The 19,922-nt window shown below is 52.2% G+C and overlaps 1 protein-coding gene across 4 annotated transcripts in view; it reads left to right on the top strand.

Moving 5' to 3' along the window:
- Positions 1 to 19,922, top strand: part of PFKM (phosphofructokinase, muscle) — a 59,498-nt gene that overhangs the window by 17,480 nt on the left and 22,096 nt on the right. For all 4 annotated transcript variants that reach the window (XM_042842200.2, XM_005291900.5, XM_065575966.1 and 1 more), the window contains exons 3-9: positions 7,688 to 7,761; positions 10,294 to 10,371; positions 15,009 to 15,198; positions 16,147 to 16,312; positions 16,877 to 16,921; positions 18,256 to 18,364; positions 19,409 to 19,504. In XM_042842200.2, coding sequence (XP_042698134.1) covers positions 7,688 to 7,761; positions 10,294 to 10,371; positions 15,009 to 15,198; positions 16,147 to 16,312; positions 16,877 to 16,921; positions 18,256 to 18,364; positions 19,409 to 19,504 — 758 coding nt within the window. The remainder of the gene's footprint in view (positions 1 to 7,687; positions 7,762 to 10,293; positions 10,372 to 15,008; positions 15,199 to 16,146; positions 16,313 to 16,876; positions 16,922 to 18,255; positions 18,365 to 19,408; positions 19,505 to 19,922) is intronic.

The raw sequence follows: 19,922 nt of genomic DNA, 5'->3' as shown, positions 1-19,922 counted from the left end.
ACGGGGAGGGCGGCGAGCCCAGTCGCGGCCCTGCTCTCGGGCCGGAGCGCCCCGCCGCGCCGCCCCCCTCCAGGCGCCGCCCCAAGCAGATGCTTGGTGGGCTGGTGCCTGGAGCCGGCCCTGGCTGCAGGGCTGGGGGTAATTAAATCAGCAACGCCAGCCTGATGCTCCAGGAGCTGTGATACCAGCCACGCACCAGCACTGGCAGGAGCAGTCTTGGCTAATGGCATTGTTAGCTGGGGTGACTGTAAGGGGGATCCTCTATGGTAGGGTCAAACAATCTCACAGCTGAATTCGGGTTGATTTTTTTGCTAAGCCACACACCCCTTGGGCTCAGAGCCAGCTGATGCACAAGGGGAGAAACCGCCCTTGATGTGTAAGAAGGTAAAGATTAGCCTTCTCTCTGTGCCCCCTGTAGACTGAAACAGAGCCTTGCTTTTGGAAAGGGGTCCAGCCTTGATTTAAAAAAGACTCCAAGTGGTGGAGAATCCACCACATCCCTTGCTCCAATGGTTCATCACCCTCCCTGTTAATCATTGTGTTGTAAATTCTGGTGTGAATTTGTCTAGCACAAATATCTTTTCTCCTTTGTCTTAGTTCTTAATATCTTCCCCCACCGCTTTGCTATTACAGTTTGTCCGTAGGATCTCGTCCAAGGTTGCATTGTGACCGATAAACTCTCATTGTGCCTTCGGACAAGGCCGCTGTCCACACAAGGAGGGTAGCTGTGGCTGCAAATACCCCAGTGGGAGAGGGGTTGTAATCCAATCCCAAAGTACTCCTCTGTCCCAAGGAGAGGCCTCTCCTGCTGGGGTATTTTCAGGCGCCAGGGAGAACCGCAGGCATTTATTGTTAAATGTCAGCAGACCAAAAATAAAATGTGAAAATCATCCGAGGGATCAGGTGCATGAGACAGCATCGTCCAGCATTAAGGGGCTCCAGGCACACAGGAGGGCCAAGTTATGTTAGGCAGCACCAGGAGGTTCTGCTGGGCAAAGAGATGGAGCACAATTTGGGGAGCCTAGAGCCCCCCATGTCACACAGAGCCAGCTCCCTGCATGTTTTAACGTGGCCTGGGTTTAGGGCAGAGGCTAGGCTGGCACATCAGCTGCTGTGCTGAACCACAGCCCATTGCCCACACGTGCAGTTCCAGCGGGAGTGGCAGGGTCTGGAAGAGGTCTTTGTCTGCCACTGTAGGGGATCACCCCACACCGGGGATGGAGCGCGATGTGTCTGTGACACAGTAACCCACATAGGCCTTGTGCTGCCCCTTGACGGCCACAGAGAAGCTCTTACTTAGCAAAGAAGCTCTACAAAGAGAGAAAAAGGCTGGTCCAGCGGCCAAGGCACTGGGCTGGAACTCAGGAGATGGGGTGACCTTGGAAAAGTCACGTCTGTTTTTCCTCCCACCCTTTGTCTCTCATTTCCATTTCGACTGTGAGTTCTGTGCGCCAGGGACTGTCTCTGCCCAGCACCTGGTGCAATCGGGTCCTGATCTCAGGTGTAGCCTCTAGTTCCTAGTGTAATACAAATAAGTAATAATGATAGGCTGATTCAGAATAGCTGCTCCTAGGGCGCGTTGATTGACATCATGTTAGTTCCAGACATAAACCCATATCAGCCACGGTACATCCCTTCCTGAGATATTTTACTCCCTTTCGAAACACTTCTGGGGCTGAGTGAATATTAAAGGCTAAGCCGGTGCATGCATCTGCCCCTCGGGTTGTATGAAGCATGGTTGGCAAAGAACTCTCTTTGCCCAGTTTTACCTGGCAGTGCCCACATCTGGCATCAAGGACACTGGAAGAACTGGGCATCTGCCCGTTCACTTGTTTGCATCTGGTAATGCTTGCGTATGATTGCTTTGTTCAGGTCCGGCGCTGCTAGGCATAACTTCAGCACTCCTGTGGGGGAGGAACTACTGGTCATTATGGAGTTAACCCCTCCATAGGATCATCCACCTGGACAACGATCCCTTTCCTCTGTTTCAAATCTCTAGCTGAAAGTCTTGCAGTCCAGCTGTTTGTTTTTTTCTCATGGAGCATTTACTGTTGGTTCTACGGGGTCACTTTAATGCTGTATTGTATTCCCAAGGAAACTGCCTCTAACTGTGAAACACAGCTGTGTATTTTCTTTAGATCATCTGGCTTAGCCAGCCGGAGCAGAGATGCCTCCCCCATTGTCATTACCCATTTGATGGGTTTAAGATGCAGGCATGCTCCCAAGCCATGCACAGCTGGCAGGTCTGTTTACAATGCAGAACTGTGCTAACTAGTGCCTTGCTTGTGCACTGCAGTGGGGATGTCTTGTATAGAGGACGGGTGGCTCAGTGGTTAGGTTGCAAGGCTGGAACAGACCCAGGTTCAAATCATAGAATCATAGAATCTCAGGGTTGGAAGGGACCTCAGGAGGTATCTAGTCCAACCCCCTGCTCAAAGCAGGACCAATCCCCAACTAAATCATCCCAGCCAGGGCTTTGTCAAGCCTGACCTTAAAAACCTCTAAGGATGGAGACTCCACCACCTCCCTAGGTAACCCATTCCAGTGCTTCACCACCCTCCTAGTGAAAAAGTTTTTCCTAATATCCAACCTAAACCTCCCCCACTGCAACTTGAGATCATTACTCCTTGTTCTGCCATCTGGTACCACTGAGAACAGTCTAGATCCATCCTCTTTGGAACCCCCCTTTCGGATAGTTGAAAGCAGCTATCAAATCCCCCCTCATTCTTCTCTTCTGCAGACTAAACAATCCCAGTTCCCTCAGCCTCTCCTCATAACTCATGTGCTCCAGCTCCCTAATCATTTCTGTTGCCCTCTGTTGGACTCTTTCCAATTTTTCCACATCCTTCTTGTAGTGTGGGGCCCAAAACTGGACACAGTACTCCAGATGAGGCCTCACCAATGTCGAATAGAGGGGAACGATCACGTCCTTCGATCTGCTGGCAATGCCCCTACTTATACAGCCCAAAATGCCGTTAGCCTTCTTGGCAACAAGAGCACACTGTTGACTCATATCCAGCTTCTCGTCCACTGTAACCCCTAGGTCCTTTTCTGCAGAACTGCTGCCAAGCCACTCGGTCCCTAGTCTGAAACAGTGAATGGGATTCTTCCGTCTTAAGTGCAGGACTCTACACTTGTTCTTGTTGAACCTCATCAGATTTCTTTTGGCCCAATCCTCTAATTTGTCTAGGTCCCTCTGTATCCTATCCCTACCCTCCAGCATATCTATCCCTCCTCCTAGTTTCGTGTCATCTGCAAACTTGCTGAGGGTGCAGTCCACGCCATCCTCCAGATCATTAATGAAGATATTGAACAAAACCGGCCCCAGGACCGACCCTTGGGGCACTCCACTTGAAACTGGCTGCCAATTAGACATGGAGCTGTTGATCACTACCCGTTGAGCCCGACAATCTAGCCAGCTTTCTATCCACCTTATAGTCCATTCATCCAATCCATACTTCTTTAACTTGCTGGCAAGAATACTGTGGGAGACCGTATCAAAAGCTTTGCTAAAGTCAAGTAATAACACATCCACTGTTATCCCCTCGTCCACAGACCCAGTTATCTCCTCACAGAAGGCAATTAGGTTAGTCAGGCATGACTTGCCATTGGTGAATCCATGCTGACTGTTCCTGATCACTTTCCTCTCCTCTAAGTGCTTCAGAATTGATTCCTTGAGGACCTGCTCCATGATTTTTCCAAGGACTGAGGTGAGGCTGACTGGCCTGTAGTTCCCCGGATCCTCCTTCTTCCCTTTTTTAAAGATGGGCACTACATTAGCCTTTTTCCAGTCATCCGGGACCTCCCCCGATCGCCATGAGTTTTCAAAGAGAATGGCTAATGGCTCTGCAATCACATCCGCCAACTCCTTTAGCACCCTCGGATGCAGCGCATCCAGCCCCATGGACTTGTGCTCATCCAGTTTTTCTAAACAGTCCCGAACGCCGAACCACTTCTTTCTCCACAGAGGGCTGGTCACCTTCTCCCCATACTGTGTTGCCCAGTGCAGCAGTCTGGGAGCTGACCTTGTTCGTGAAGACAGGGGCAAAAAAATAATTGAGTACATTAGCTTTTTCCACATCCTCTGTCACTAGGTTGCCTCCCTCATTCAGTAAGGGGCCCACACTTTCCTTGACTTTCTTCTTGTTGCTAACATACCTGAAGAAACCCTTCTTGTTACTCTTAACATCTCTTGCTAGCTGCAATTCCAAGTGTGATTTGGCCTTCCTGATTTCACTCTTGCATGCCTGAGCAATATTTTTATACTCCTCTCTGGTCACTTGTCCAATCTTCCACTTCTTGTAAGCTTCTTTTTTGCGTTTAAGATCAGCAAGGATTTCACTGTTTAGCCAAGCTGGTCGCCTGCCATATTTACTATTCTTTCTACACATCGGGATGGTTTTTTCCTGCAACCTCAATAAGTATTCTTTAAAATACAGCCAACTGTATCTGGCAAATTCCCTGATTTGCCAGATTGCCTGTGGGTCCTTGGGCAAGGCATTTGGTCTCTCTGGGTCTCAATTCCCCATCTGTAAAATGGGAATAATTGCCCTGTCTCAGAGCACTGTTGGGAAGGGAAAGTTTCTTGCTGACCACCAGTTAGTTGGGGCAAGCTTATACCCTGAAGCATGACAGTTTGTCACTAATTCACTACATTAAAGATTATGAGGTGCCCAGATGCTAGAGTGATGGGGGCCATAAAAATACCTTAGATAGGGTGACCAGATGTCCCAATTTTCTGGGACAGTCCCGATTTTGGGGTCTTTTTCTTATATAGGATCCTATTACCCACCACCCCTTGTCCCGATTTTTCACATTTGCTGTCTGGTCACCCTAATCTTAGATAATATCTGTCATTTACATTGCGGTAGCACCTAAAGGCCACAACCAACTTGGGCACTATTGTGCTAGGTGCTGTACAAAGCTAGGATAAACGACGCTCCCTGCCCCAAAGAGCATCGAACCTCAAAGCCAAGATGGAGCAGGTAGAGGAAACAAACCAGGGGCCCAAGGTGAGGTGGGGGAGACAGGGTGATGTATAAATAGAATAGGATGGGCACAATTCTTAGCTTGTCAGTAGCAGTGGTCCCAGCTTTCCACCTGCCCAGCCATCACCAGGTTAACTCTTGGAGGGGTTCACCTCTAGAGCTGGCCAGTTTCTGGGTGGTGGCTGGGAGGAGTCTGGAGAAATCTAACCGTTCCCATGCTCTGGTGGGTGTTCTGTTAGTCTGTGTGCCAGAATCCAAATCTAAATGAAACCTGTGGATATTTCTCTTTAACAGGGGCACGTTCTTTAAGCCACCTCTGCACTCTCTGGATTTTGGGTTGACGTGGGGACCAGAATGACCCCTGGGGTAAGTTAGAGCAGCCCCAGGGACTTGGCTAACTTTTACAGCAGCTTCCCGAGGGCTTCAACCCAGCCTAAAATCCCTGTAGCACAGAGTGGTTTGAGCACATTCCTTCCTGTCATGCCCCTGCCCATGCCAAGACCCACAAGGGGGGTGCGGCATAGGGTCATTTACATCTAGAGCTGGGCAAATAACAGATGTTTCAATTCACTGGCATATCCGACTAATGGGAGGAGGGGAAAATCCATTTTCGGACCACAGAAAACACATTCTTTTGACGTTTTTGGCTACTTGAAAAGTTGGGGGGGGGAATCCTGTTTTGGGTTGAACAAAATATTATGTTCGGCCTGAAATGAAACATTTTGCTTCGATTTCGAGCATTTTTTCCCTCAGGTTTTTATATTTTTTCACAAAAAATTCTAAACAAAAAGTCCTTTCAAATAAAAAATCAAAAAGTTTTGCTTAGACGATGTTGAAATGAAACTTTTCAATGTTTTTGGAGTTTTCTTTCAGGTTTTTTTGCCTCCCCAACTGAAACAATTTGCCGAAATCCACAAATTTCCTGAATGTTTCCGTGTTGCTGAATCAGCATTTTTTTTTTTTTTTTTGCCATGGGTGGGGAAAAGTTTTAGTTGAAAAATGTTACCCAGTTCTTCCTACATCAATCTTCTGCTGGTTCTGTACCAGATGCCCTGCCACCATCCCCTTCTGGCTCTATTCCAGCCTCTGTACGCTCCCAGAGTTGTGTAGAGGGATCTGAATTGGGACCTTTTCTGTTTGAGCTGCTGGAGCGGAGAGGGCTGCTTTTCCTGCCCACCTCGGGGTGAGTGCTTCCATAGAAACCCACCCCCTGCTGTATCGCAGCCGCTTAGGCCGCACAGGGATTCATGGGATTTGCTTCAATCAGATATGTTCTGAACCTTAATGGCTTCGATAGAATTTCACATCAGAGGAGCACAAGGGTTGCTTGCAGGCTCAGAACCTCAACAGATAACAGCTGGAGGAAGGTCAGGTTGCAGTGAAACGCTGCGTGGTTGAAGTCACGTTTGCTAAACAGTTTATCCCGTGATTACTTGAGTGGTGGTGGTGTGTTGTGAATGGAGGGTTCAGGTCTGTCATCAAAGAGTAGCATCAGCTAAGTGGTCCATAGCCACCTGATGTGCCTTCTGCGCAGTAGAGCGAGATTTGTAAGGGGAGGGGCTCTTGGACAATAGAGGAGACGTGTCCATCAACCCCTTGTGAGTAGCTTGGCAGAATGAGATTTTTTTGCATTTTTTTATCATTGGTTATTTTAAGCATTTTTTATTTGTATTGATTTAAACATTTATTTGATTGATTTGCAAGAAATTATGGGAGGTCACATGATAATTATTTAATAACCGTAGACATCGGGATTCAAAAAGTGAACGCTTCATAACATTAAAACACAAACTGCCAACATCGCTTGTCAAAAGCTGCAAAGCAGAGCGAGCCTTAAATCGAATGCTCATCCATTCGCAAGCAGCATTTTTCTTGCTCTGCCTATCGGTGAATTTCAATGATCCTGGAGGGAAATATGTTTTCATTGGTTTGTGTGCACATGGCGAAATTGACGTTTACCAAGAAAACGCTAAGCCTGCTTTTGAGGCATCCTCCTTCCAGAGACTGAGTTGGCTGGCACCAGAGCGGAGCTGGAAGAGGACAAAGAGGGCTTCTGGGGAGGATCAGCAGATATTGGGGCCTGGAATAATGCTGCCACCTTCCCAGGCATCATGCCGTTGCACCATCCTGCATTCACTTTGGGCCCGCCATCTCTTGTCAATGGCTCCATGAATTCCCATGATGACACTTGACTAGGCTGCCCCCAGCCGTGTCAGGGAAAGGCTTGACTAGTGCTGAAACCATTCCTGTCGTTTAGGACAAAATATAGCCTTCTCCTGCAAGTGTCACCTGAAAGCTGGAATCTGTATCCAGCCCAGAACTGCTCAAAAATGCCCCTTCCTGTTACTGCATCAGAAACCCCTGAGCTCCATCATGGTGGCCAGAAGGGACCATCGGGATCATCCAGGCGGTGGGATGTTTCAAAAGCGTGCCAGTGACTTAGGAGCACTAGACCCATTGGCTTTCGGTGGGGCTTGTGTTCCTAACTCACTTAGACACTCTTGAAGATCCCAAACCTTGTCTGAACTCCTGCATGGCACAGGCCAGAGAATGTTACCTGGCGATTTCTCCGTCGAGCCCAGCGGTTTGTGATTGAATTGAATCAGAAAGCCAAGTCCCGCAGAGATTCCCTTCCATTATGGAATGAGACGGCAGGTGTTTTGCATGCAAGAGTGATTTCTCTCTCTCTCTCTGCACAGGCATGAATGCAGCTGTCCGGGCCGTGGTTCGAGTGGGCATCTTCACAGGAGCCAAGGTGTACTTTGTTCATGAGGTTGGTACGATCGTTTCCATCTCGAATGGCTTCCCCCACCTCTGCTCTGAACTGCATCTAGCTTTGCTTTCATTGGGATTTTAGTAACGTAATGTCTCCGCAGTACATGAATCATTATAAACGTAGTCCATTGTGTCTAGAAAAATCCCCATTGCAAAGGGCGACAGGAAGGGAAATCTTTCCTGATTTTCATGGGGTGCTTAACGTAATATCTTACAGTTAATCCTTGGCCTCCACCCTAACTCCCTGCCCCAAACCGGAACCTACATCCCTGAACCCCAGCCCGCTACCCCAAACCCAAACCAGAACTTGCTACCCTAAATCCCAATCCTCTGGTCCCAGGCACCACAATTCCATCAGCAGCCTGCACCCCTGCAGTAACCTCAAAGACCCATTCTGTGTCTACACACAGAGCCACTGAGAGACCAGGACCTCACCTGAGACCAAGACTCACTGACTTAATCAGAGTCAGGGCCGGAGTTGATATTTTGACATTTATTTTGTGATGTCTCCACGGGACGTACTGCTCTTAAAGGTTCAGTGTTAGTTTTACTGTCTTGCCTTGTATGAAAAGGAAGCCGGCTTTAGATAGGAGGAGACATCTGCCACGTGGAAAAAGGAATAGTGAGAAACGGGGAATGTATTAGTTATCTTGAACTGCAGCTTACTGTTCATTATTAATATTTCTATCCATCTATTACCACGTTCCCATATGTCTGTCCATCCATCCTTTCCTACATCTATCTATCTATCATATTCCCATCCATCCATCCATCAGCATAGTCAGATGCATCTATCTATCCATTCATTTCTACATATACTCATCGAGCCATCCATCACTGTAAATACTCACCTAGCCATCATTTCTAATATGACCATCATCATGTTATCTGGGCAGCAGTGACAGATGACCGTTATACCAATGTTCCCTCTAATTTTTTACATCCAGGTGCAGAATGAATTTTGTTATGTGCACCAATATGGAGGTGATGTGTGGCGGGGCTAGGGCCGAGGGGTTCAGAGTGTGGGAGGGGTCTCAGGGCTGGGGCAGAGGATTGGGGTGTGGGGAGTGAGGGCTCTGGCTGGGGGTACGGGCTCTGGGGTGGAGCCGGGGATGAGGGGTTTGGGGTGCAGGCTCCCCCGGGGCTGCAGCAGGGAGAGAGGACTCCCCCCAGCCCTCTTTTGCTGCAGCAGCCCCAGGCCGGGGGGAGAGGCGCCTTTCCCCAGCCACGGCAGCTCTGGGGCTGGGACAGAGGTGCCTCTCCCTGGCCGTGGAGCTGGGACAGAGGCACCTCTCCAGTCCAGGCTCTGTGGCTGCGCGCCTGCGCGGCCCTTGATAGCCTGCTGCGCAGCCGCGCAGCTTAGAGGGAACTTAGCATTACACGTGCCTGCTTCCTAGTGATTGTAACTAATGCCGCATGTTGGGCTAAGGGGGAAGACCAGGAAAGGTGTGAGCAGGTGTGGAAGGGGAGGGCAATAAGCATAGGAGAAAGCAGACTGGAGAAGAGGAAGCTGTAGGCTCAAGCATAGGAATGCTCCCAAGTCCATTGTACTGCCAAGGAAACCTGCACCGCACTTTCACAAGACGAGCCTAGGAGCTTAAATTCAGAACCTTGCTAGACACTGACGAAGTGGGGTTTTTACCCACGAAAGCTTATGCCCAAATAAATCTGTTAGTGTTTAAGGTGCTACAAGACTCCTTGTTGTTTTTGCTAGACACTAAAAATCAGTCACTGGATTTTTGGCTTATTACAACAATTTATAACCCACTAACATCCCCCGTCCCCCAAACTGCTTTCCCCCACGCTTTCCTCCCTGTGACTGGAGAGGTGTTAACAGGCCACTTCACCTTGAATGGTCCCTTGAAATATGTGTTAAGTACTTGTGCTAAACAATCTGCTCCATCTTGTATTTCGCTGTGACACTTAGAGCTCATCTTCAGGTCTGGGAAACCTACTCAGTGTAAGCTCGAAAGCTTGTCTCTCTCACCAACAGAAGTTGGTCCAATAAAAGATGTCACCTCGCCCACCTTGTGTCTCATTGTATTGCCAGTCTGTTATTTGCTTACTATCCTATATTGTGCCTGGACCGCGGACGTGTTTCCTACCCAGAGTACTTTGTTCAGAACCGAACTCACATCTACTGTTGTCTTCTGTTCTCACCCTCTCTGGGTCTACCCATAATGGTCCGTGCAATCCTCTGAGTCAACAACAGGCCAGTGAGATACAGGCTTTGAAATCAGTAGCTGCTGGGATTGTTGAAACCCTGCAATGGATTGGGTGGGATATGGGCAAGAAAGTACCTCTGTGTGGGGCTGGGGAGGTGTCTGTGCAGGGGTAGGGAGTGCTCATCTGAATGTTAATGGTTCCATTCAGTTTGAGGCTCGCTCTGCTTAACTCTCCTCCCCAGTTCCTGTGGGGGGCCCTCTGTCCATCCATCACCATAAGTGTCCATCTATCTCTCCTAGCGGTAACTGGCGTAGGAAAGCCTTCAGACTTGCCCCTAATCTCTTTCCTGTGCCTTCCGTTCTAGGGTTACCAAGGACTGGTGGACGGCGGTGACAACATCCAGGAGGCCACATGGGAACGCGTCTCCATGATGCTTCAGCTGGTAGGTCCTGGCATGAATCCCCTTGCTGGCTGTGAAAGGGAGCCAGTGCCCTGGGCCACTATTCTGGCTGGGCTTTACAAAGGAGCCAGGCACCCAACTCTCACTGAATTTCAGTGGGGTTTGGATACTTAAGGGCCAGATTTTCAAACGTGCTTAAGGGGCTTTGGAAAGTATGTCCCCATTGAAAGTCCCGGAACTTGTGCGGCGAACTGCTTTCCTCTATGTGTACCCTTACGGCAGCAGGTAGAGTGCAGGCGCTACCGTGTAGTAGCTACCCGCGGCAGTGAAAGGCTCCGGCGGGGGGGAGGCCGCAGGCAGAGGCTCTGGCAGGCGGGAATACAAGAGCGCTTTTCCTCCTGCCTTATGGCGCTTGGCTTTGAACCAGCGTACAAGACACGTTACACATGAATCGTGGCTTCGCCGCACACCCCAAGCAAAGGGGGCAGCGTGTCGCTGGGCTGCCCTAGGATTAGCCCAGGATACCTGGCAGCACAGAATACTTCCCCTTCCACGCCAGTTTGGAGGGAGGGGGCGGGGCTGAATCCAGGCTCCGCCCACTCACATGCATGGGAGTAGAAGCCCTGCAAGCTACTTCCCGCCTCCCCACAATGCTACCTGCCCTGTGAAGAGCCAGCACAGGAGAGGAAGGGAGCACCTGGAGGCATACAGCAAAGCTCACCCCACCATCTAGTCCTAAAGCAGCTACCGGAAGCAAGCAGCTATGAGGGAACATAAAGCAGGCCCAGAATCCCAGAGAATACCATTGTCTCCATCCCAGGGAAGAGCAGGTTAGCAACAGGGACAGGGAAACATGCCATTAAGTCACAGTCACCACAGCTTTTGCCTTCACTGGATCCGCTGGTCCTCCCAGGGTTGGAAGAACCATCGATTCTTATAATGACTTTCGAGGTCATTGCAATTTCACGGAAGGGATTCCTGCCAGGAGGAAAATGATTGTAGCATCTTGCCCTTTTCTTCGGCGGGGTCACAGGCAAGGGCTCGGGAACTTGCGTGTAACGATATCCCCGAGGCTGGGGTCACAATGAATGTCTGAGCCCTAAAATAACGTGAAATCAGCGCTGAAGGCTGCCAGCAGCCCTGCTTGTGACCGGGGACCTCGGGTCGGGTTTCACAAACAAGGACTGCAGAGGGAACAGGGCTGTGCCCAGTTCTAGGCAGCGTGCCACCCTCGAGACGGAATCAACTGGCATGAAATCAGACCTCCCTCTCCCCCCCACATGTGCACATGTTGTTGTTTCAACTCTGATTCTAACTCTCAGACCTGTATCGAAGGGCAAAACTGACCCCTCTGCAGAAATCAGCGCAAGCCCTATGCATCATTTTAAGGCTTATGTGGAACTTACACAGGTTCTAGGCCCTTGTGCTGGCCTCCTGCACACAGGTGAACTTCGCCCTCTAAGAGGACTCGAGGGGGAATGCAGCGGGACACTGCTGCCATGGATAAATAGCTGCTTGTGTTCTCGAGCTGGGGGGGTCTTAATCTTTTTCTCTCTGAGCCTCCCCCCAACATGCTATGAGAAATCCATGGCCCACCTGAGCCACAACAACTGGTTTTCTGCATATAAAAGCCAGGGCTGGCATTAGAGGGTAACAAGCAGGGCAACTGCCTGGGGCCCCATGCCACCGGGCCCCCACGAAGCTACATTGCTCAGGCTTCGGCTTCAGCCCCAGGTGGCAGGGCTCAGGCCCCGGGCAATGTTGCCTCTCATTTTTCCCCTCCATGTGCAGAATGAATTTTGCTATGTGCACCAATATGGAGGTGATGTGTGGCGGGGTGGGATTGAGGGGTTTGGAGTGTGGGAAGGGGCTCAGGGCTGGGGCAGAGGGTTGGAGTGCAGGGGGCGGGGAGTGAGGGCTCCATCTGGAGGTGCAGGCTCTGGGGTGGGGCTGGGGATGAGGGGGTTGGGGTGCAGGCTGCCCCAGGGCTGAAGCAGAGAGAGAGGACTCCCCCCAGCCCTCTCTCCCCACCACAGCAGCTCTGGGGCTGGGGCTGCGGGAGAAGCGCCTCTCCCCACCACAGCAGCTCTGTGGCTGGGACCATGGGAGAGGTGTCTCTCCCCACCACAGCAGCTCTGGGGCTGGGGCCACGGGAGAGGTGTCTCTCCCCACCATAGCAGCACTGGGGCTGGTGCCACAGGAGAGGTGTCTCTCCCCACCACAGCAGCTCTGGGGCTGGGACCATGGGAGAGGTGTCTCTCCCCACCACAGCAGCTCTGGGGCTGGGGCCGCAGGAGAGGTGTCTCTCCCCACCACAGCAGCTCTGGGGCAGGGGCCGCGGGAGAGGTGCCTCTCCCCACCACAGCAGCTCTGGGGCTGGGGGAGTCCTCTCTCCCCGCTGCAGCCCCAGAGCTGGGAGAAGAGGCGTCTCTCTTCGCCGCATCGCAGCCCCGGGCTAGGGGAGTGAGGTGCACAGCCTATGGTGGCCTGCTGTGCGGCCGTGCAGGCGCGCACCTTAGAGGGAACTTAGGCCACATGTGGTGGGGCTTCGGCTTTCTGCCCTGGGTGCAGCAAGTCTAATGCTGGCCCTGGTTGCTGGGCCCCCTGAAACCTGCTCGCAGCCCCCCAGGGAGCCCCAGACCCCTGGTTGGGAACCACTGTTCTCGAGGAGGCTAAAACCTAGTTTCTTCTTCTCCTGAGCCAGCTGGTCCAGAACAGGCTCCAGCCAGGAGCTCTCTCGTCGGTTGTCAGAGCCACTGGCAAAGCTGTCAGTCAGAGGCTGGATGAATGACGATTCATACTGTGCATGTTACCGGGCCATCCCGTGGTGGCTAGGGAGCAGCAAGAAATTACAGCTGCAGGCCCAGCCCGTAGGATAGCAAGCTAGCCCTGCCACATAGCACAGTGCAGTACGGTCTCTGGGCAACGGCGACCCAGACCACGTCTCGGGTCCGTCGGCAGGGAATCACTGAAAGAGCAAGGGATCTCTTGCATAAATTGAACATCTACTGTAGAGCTACCAGGACCGGACAGCTCTTGGGAACGGCTAACCGGTGATGGAGCCTTTCCCCTCCAGGTCACCAGTTTAAATCCAGCCCTGGCTGGTAGTGGCTGAAAACAGATGGCTCATGTTTGGGGGTTTCAGTCCCAGCTAGAGGGGAAGGGTGATTCCAGTGGTTAGGGCATGAGCCCAGCCCTCAGGGGATGTGGGTTCAAGCCCCTGCTCTTGTGTGCAAATCATTTCCCTTCTCGGCACCTCCGTTTCCCATCCGTGAAATGGGGATCACAGCACTTCCCTCCGTCCCGGGGGGGTGGGAGGGCAAAGGTGGTACAGATGGTGAGGTGCGCGGATACTGCTGTGAGACAACCAATCCTGCATCTTGGCAGGGGCTTAGACTAGCTGCCCCTTGCAGCCCCTTCTAATCCTACGGTTCTAGGCAGCACCTTAGCTAGATAACACGCTATCCCCTCGCGAAAGCTGCCAGTCCCTCCTTGTGTCTCAGCCGAGAGCAGGATAGTTGAATGGAGTGTGGCTATTTCCCCATCGACAGGAGCTGAGGACTGGGCCATAGTGGGGGAGTGGGGTTGGCGGGGGAAGGATGTAGTTTGCGCTACTCATGGTAGTGGAATCATAGCAGCTCTATCCATAGGCGCTGACTTTCCAAAGGGCTGGGGGGTGCTCGACCCCTGGCTCGGCCCCATCCTCACTTCACCCCTTCCCCCAAGGCCCCACCCCTGCCCCGCCTCTTCCCGTTCCTGCTCCACCCCCTCCCCCAAGCGCACCACATCCTTGCTCCTCCCCTGTCCCTCGCAGCCTCCTGCACACCGCGAAACAGCTGTTCACAGAGGGCGGGAAGTGCAGGGAGGCGCTGATCCACGGGGACCGCTGGCGGGCGGGAAGCGCTGGGGGAGGGAGGGGCAGGCTGATATGGGGGCTGCCCACCATTTTTTCCCCGTGGGTGCTCCAGCCTCGGAGCACCCACGGAGTTGTCGCCTATGCCTCTATCTACTAGGGTGCCCGCCTGGCAGGAAAGTGCCAGCGTAAAGAGCAAGGCCTGGCGTAACCAAGATAGATTCAGCGTTTAAGACTATAAGGGACCATTCGATCATCGGGTTTGGACTCCTGGATAGCCCAGGCCATTACATTTCACCCTTGTGTTGAGGCCAATATCGTACGTTTGACAACAGCATCGTTGAGAAAGGCATCCAGTCTGGATCTGAAGGTAGCAAGGGATGGAGAGTCCACCACTTCCCTGGGGAGGTTTGCTCCAGCATCCTCACTGTTGGAAATGTGCCTTACCTTGAATTTGAATTGGTCTGGCTTGACCTTCCAGCCCTTGGTTCTTGTCCTGCCTTTCTCGGCTAGTTAGGGAGCCCGCTCCCAGGGAAGGTACTTTTACACTGTAATCAAGCCGCCTCTCCATCTTCTTGCTGATAAACTAAACACATCGAGCTCTTTAAGTTTTTTTCTCCAGCCCTGTGACTCTTTTCTGCGTCCTCTCCAATTTGTCAACATCCTTTTTAAAATGTGGACACCAGAACTGTTCCCATGTCAGTCTCACCGAGAATCCACTCTGACGTGCAACCTGCTGGCCTCCACGCCTCCGTCAGCTCCTGCGACAGACCGCACAACAGTGTTGGGGTTCCCTATTGACCCCCGCCTTCTGCCTCCATCCCAGGGCGGCACTGTAATTGGAAGCGCCAGGTGCCAGGACTTCCGCATGCGTGAGGGTCGTCTGAAAGCCGCCCGCAACCTGGTGAAGAGAGGCATCACCAACCTGTGTGTCATCGGGGGAGACGGCAGCCTGACCGGAGCAGACACCTTCCGGGCCGAGTGGAGCAGTTTGCTAGTGGAACTGGTTAAAACAGGTACCGTGGTGACAAAGCAATAGGTGGAGTGTCCCCAAAGGACACTGGCCTATTTATGCACGCCCCAAGGGCATGCCATCTCCCCAGCTCCCGCCCCCAAGACACCCACTCACCAGTGCACTCCCTTCCCGGAGACACCTCCTAGTGTGTGCGTCTCGTCCCAGGACATCCGTCTGCCCACATGTGTTACTGCCCACTCGCTCCCGGGTTCCCCACCTATGCACATCCCCAAGCAGACCACAGTGGAGCAAAGATGGTGAGGGCGTGGAAATGCCAGAGAGCAGAGCTTGCTGGGAAGTGGGAAAAAAAATTCACAAACACTTAGTGAATTTCCCCTCCCCTGTTTTTCCATCCAGATGTTGTTCCTCATTCGGCTCTAGCAGGAAGTGACGGGTTTGAAGTGTCGCTGAGGTGATACTGAGAATTCTTTCTCAGGGGCTTGGCTCACACGCTCAGACCCTAAATGATGGCCATTTGTGGGGTCAGGAAGGAATTTTCCACGTGGTCAGACTGGCAGGGATCTGGGAGGAGGGGGTTCGCCTTCCTTTTCAGCATGGGCACAGGTCACTTGCCAGGATCATTTGTGTGTATCTCACTGAATCAATCCCCTGCCACTGCAGAGGCCTGGGGCATGGGGGGACAGTATGTCCCTCCTGGTCTCTGGCTGTGGCCCACAACAGTTCAGTCTCCTGAGGGCTGTACTGCTTTGGTCTGGTTGCTGGGTTTGGTACGGGGATGACGGGGTGGCCTTTTGTGGCCTGTGATGTACAAGAGGTCAGACTAGATGGGCTGGTGGTTCCTTCTGGCCTTAAACTCTGTGACTTTGGGCCTTACCCAAAGCCCCTTGAATTCACTGGGGTCTGGCTCAGGGCCTCGATGTGCATCGCCCAATGATAAGCTCACTGCAGACCGTCAGTGTTCCAAGGGGCCCGTGGAATCTCTCCGCAGGTGGCGTCACGGCAGAGGAAGCCAAGAACTCGAGTCACCTGAACATTGTAGGAATGGTCGGCTCCATCGATAACGACTTTTGCGGCACGGACATGACGATAGGCACAGACTCCGCCCTTCACAGGATAATGGAGATAGTCGATGCTATAACGACGACTGCCCAGAGGTGAGGCCTGGGGGTGGGTCTGCAACTCACCTCTTCCTTTTCAGCATTGGCGGTGGGATGCAGGGGTGTTGGGATGCCAGAGCCTAAGGGTACGTCCACACTGCAATCATGGGTGGACCAGCCTGCCTAGCACCCTGGGTCATTATAGGGCAGCTTTCTGCCTTTCTGCACTTGGTTTTGTGTTCTGTGTCTGTACAGCACCTTGCACAACGGGGCCCTGATCCATGACTAGGGCTCCTGGGCACTGACGCAACACAGATGATTATTAATAATGCTAATAACGAGGTGCTGCACAAATGCGTGGTAGGAACCAGTCCCAGCCCTCAACTGCTGACCATCTGCAAAGTCAAGATGAACACAGGAGGAGAAATGACTTGCCAAAGGTCACACAGGAGCGCCAGGTATAGCATCAAGGCCTTCTGAATCCCAGTCTTCTGCCCTGATCCACTGGACTCAGCTGCGTCTCCACAATATTAAGGCCTTGTTGCTACTTAGGCTGATATATCTGTGGTATTGCTGCACTGCGGTAACCGCTGGGTGCACTCTCTCTCCTGTCTCTTGCAGTCACCAGAGGACGTTTGTGCTGGAGGTGATGGGCCGTCACTGCGGGTGGGTAAATCTTTCCTCTCTGTGCGTTTAACGGTTCTGCATTTTCGCCACCTCCTGACCCTTTGGCCCAGCGCACGGGGAGGCAGGGTCCTTGCTTCACAGGAAATGGAGAGGCTAGAAAGAGGGGCCAATCGCAGGAAAAGACGGGCCGGAGGGGCAAGCCGTCCTGCCTGTCTTTCCAACCCACAAACCCAGGGGTGGAAAAAAGTCACTCTTAATTATAATCAAGCTGGGTGAAACAGATCCTGATGCACATGGGCCAGGATGAGGCCTATGCGCCCTTAGGGCTTAAATGACATGTAAGTGGTGTGTAGGCCTAGTACTGCCTCTCTGCATTCTCTCTCTCACCCACTATTATAATAGTCTCCTCTTTCCAGCTAGGACTCAGACGGGAGTCTCTGATGACGCGGGCTGCAGGGGCATTTCTTGCCCGAGGCGAGTCACTGTGCCGCCACTAAAAAGCAGCATTAGTCTTATAGTTCGGACGGTAGTGAAGGTTGTGACTCGCTCGCTGTTTAATAAACGTAACAGCGGGGCAACTCCTCCGGTTTGGAGAGAAGAAAGGCTGAGTCAGGGAAGGGAAAACGGCGAGTCCCACGTCGTGAGTCTCGGGGGCTTGATCCCGCTCCCATTGAAGAGAGTGGGCCAGTTCTCAGCTGGTGTAAAATGGTGTCGCTCCATTGAAATCAAGGCTGAAATTCTGGGGCTCAGCGGAATGTAGGGTGACCAGATGTCCCGATTTTATAGGGATAGTCCTGATATTTGGGGCTTTTTTTAATATGGGCTCTTATTACCCCCTAACCCCCCAGTCCCGATTTTTCACACTTGCTGTCTGGTCAGCCTAGCGGAGTGTCCCTTTTGACCTTGAGATCTGTGGCTGTATAAGAGTTTTGTTAAGTTGGCTGCAGGTGGAATTCTCCCCTAGCACAAGGCTGGTGTCTCTCTGCAATCCCACATACGCCCTTCAGCTGGGCAGGGCCCCTTGTGCACCAGGGTAGATGTCCCCCAGGGGAAGCTGAGGGAACTCAGTCTGCAGCGTGGTCCCCACCCCCCCGATTGTCCCCCAAAACTTCAGGAGGTTTGAAATTTCATCAGAGTTAGTTCAGAAGAGAAACAGAGTGCCAGGGAACTCGGGGTGCCCCAGGGCATCGAACAGAACTGCATGGAATAGTTTATTTTTGCATTTGAAATCGGCAAGCAGTTATTTCCAGAACAGCTCCCTCCAGCCCTTGCCATCAACGGCAGCTTCTCCGCTTGCTAAGCACGAGGCGTGAACTTTAAAACTCACAGCACACCCCTGGCTCGCTAACCTTCCTCCTTCTCTCTCACCTTAGCTACCTAGCTCTCATAACGGCCCTGGCTTGTGGTGCCGACTGGGTTTTCATTCCCGAATCTCCGCCTGAGGATGACTGGGAGGAACACTTGTGCAGGAGGCTAATCGAGGTAACCCCCTCTTGTAGGCAACTCCTGCTTTGCACAGACTTGATCCCGGATTGGGATGCTAGGACGCTCGAGAGTCAAGCTCTGAGAAGGACATTGGTCTAGTGGTTAGGGGACTGGTTGGATCCTGGAGTTCAAGTCCCTGCTCTGCCACTGCTTCCAGTTTGACCTTTGGCAAGTCACTTGGGCCCAGCTCTTCAGAGGTATTTAGGTGCCTAACTCCCACTGACATCACTGGGAATTAGATGCCGAAACACCTGAGCCCTTGTCTCTCTGTGCCTGAAATTCCCCACGTGGATAATAGCACGGCTCCACCTCACAGGAGGATTGTGAGCATAAATCTACTTAAAGATTGTGAAGCGCTCAGATACCGTGGAAGTGGGGGGCCATGTGCGAACTGAAGCTAGATTTAGCTTGATGCTTTCCCTTCTCCATTTGGTCCGGTCTCCTGCTGGAAGGAGTTCCCGGGGACAGGAAGGCTAATTGGTCAGGAATTTTGTGATAAAACATTTCTCGCATCCTTAGCCCAAATAAATCTATTAGTCTCTAAGGTGCCACAAGTACTCCTCGTTCTTTTTGCTGATACAGACTAACATGGCTACCACTCTGAAACCTTTCTGGAAAGAGACACCCCAGAGTAGCCCACTGATCTGATCTGCCAGAATCCGGCAGAGCAGAGTTTTGAACTATCCCAGGGGAGTGCCCTAACCACTAGGCGATTGGCCACAGTGGTGAGTGCGCTGTCATATGCTGATCATGGGATCAGTCTGTGTTCACAAAAAAACAGGCAGGGCCTCGGCGTCCTTCTGACGTGGAACAAGAATGTCGACAGCTCAAAACTGTTCACAGAATGGACTTCTGGTTTCCCAGCCAGCCCTCGCTAGCACCCAGCGCTCTGCTTAGATCCTGCTTCAGCCCACGGCTGTAAGTGGGACTAGAGCAGTGCATTGGCCCTATTCTGTCCCCTGCGTGGGGGTGAATCCAACCCGCAGTGTGCAATTTTACACGTTACATCAATGGGTTGCTTTCTCCTTTCCTTTCCTTCAGACAAGAGGCCGGGGATCGAGACTAAACATCATTATTGTGGCTGAAGGAGCCATCACCAAGCAGGGCCAACCCATCACCTCGGAGAACATCAAAAACGTGAGTGGGGCCTGGGGTCAGCTCTGTGCTCTCTCCTGTGCTCTCGTGATCTCCCAGAATGCACCTGTCTGCTTTCAAATTACCACGAACGCTCGGCTCATCGGCTGTTGTAAAGCAGCACTGCTCGACGGCGTGTTGGCGATTTACCCCAGCTATAGATATGGCCCCAAAAGTGCATCCCTCTTTGGTGCTGCCCGAGATGCCCGAATGGAATGAGGAGCCTGCGGCCTTCCACATGGCTGCCTTAACGAGATTTGGAGGGCCTGGAGGCCTTAAAGATTTGCTGGTACTCTTTGCTGTCCAGCATTTGTGCTGGATCACAGCTAGCCAGACATTATGGCTGGGCAAGACGGGGCTCCACTAGCAGAAAGCTTTAAAACCACCCTCAGTTGCAGAGCCTCAGCTGGTGTCAATCGCC

This window comes from Chrysemys picta, chromosome 22 (assembly GCF_011386835.1).
Source record: "Chrysemys picta bellii isolate R12L10 chromosome 22, ASM1138683v2, whole genome shotgun sequence".
In the NCBI taxonomy this organism is placed as follows: Eukaryota; Metazoa; Chordata; order Testudines; family Emydidae; genus Chrysemys; species Chrysemys picta.
This window is presented reverse-complemented; position numbering and strand designations above follow the sequence as displayed.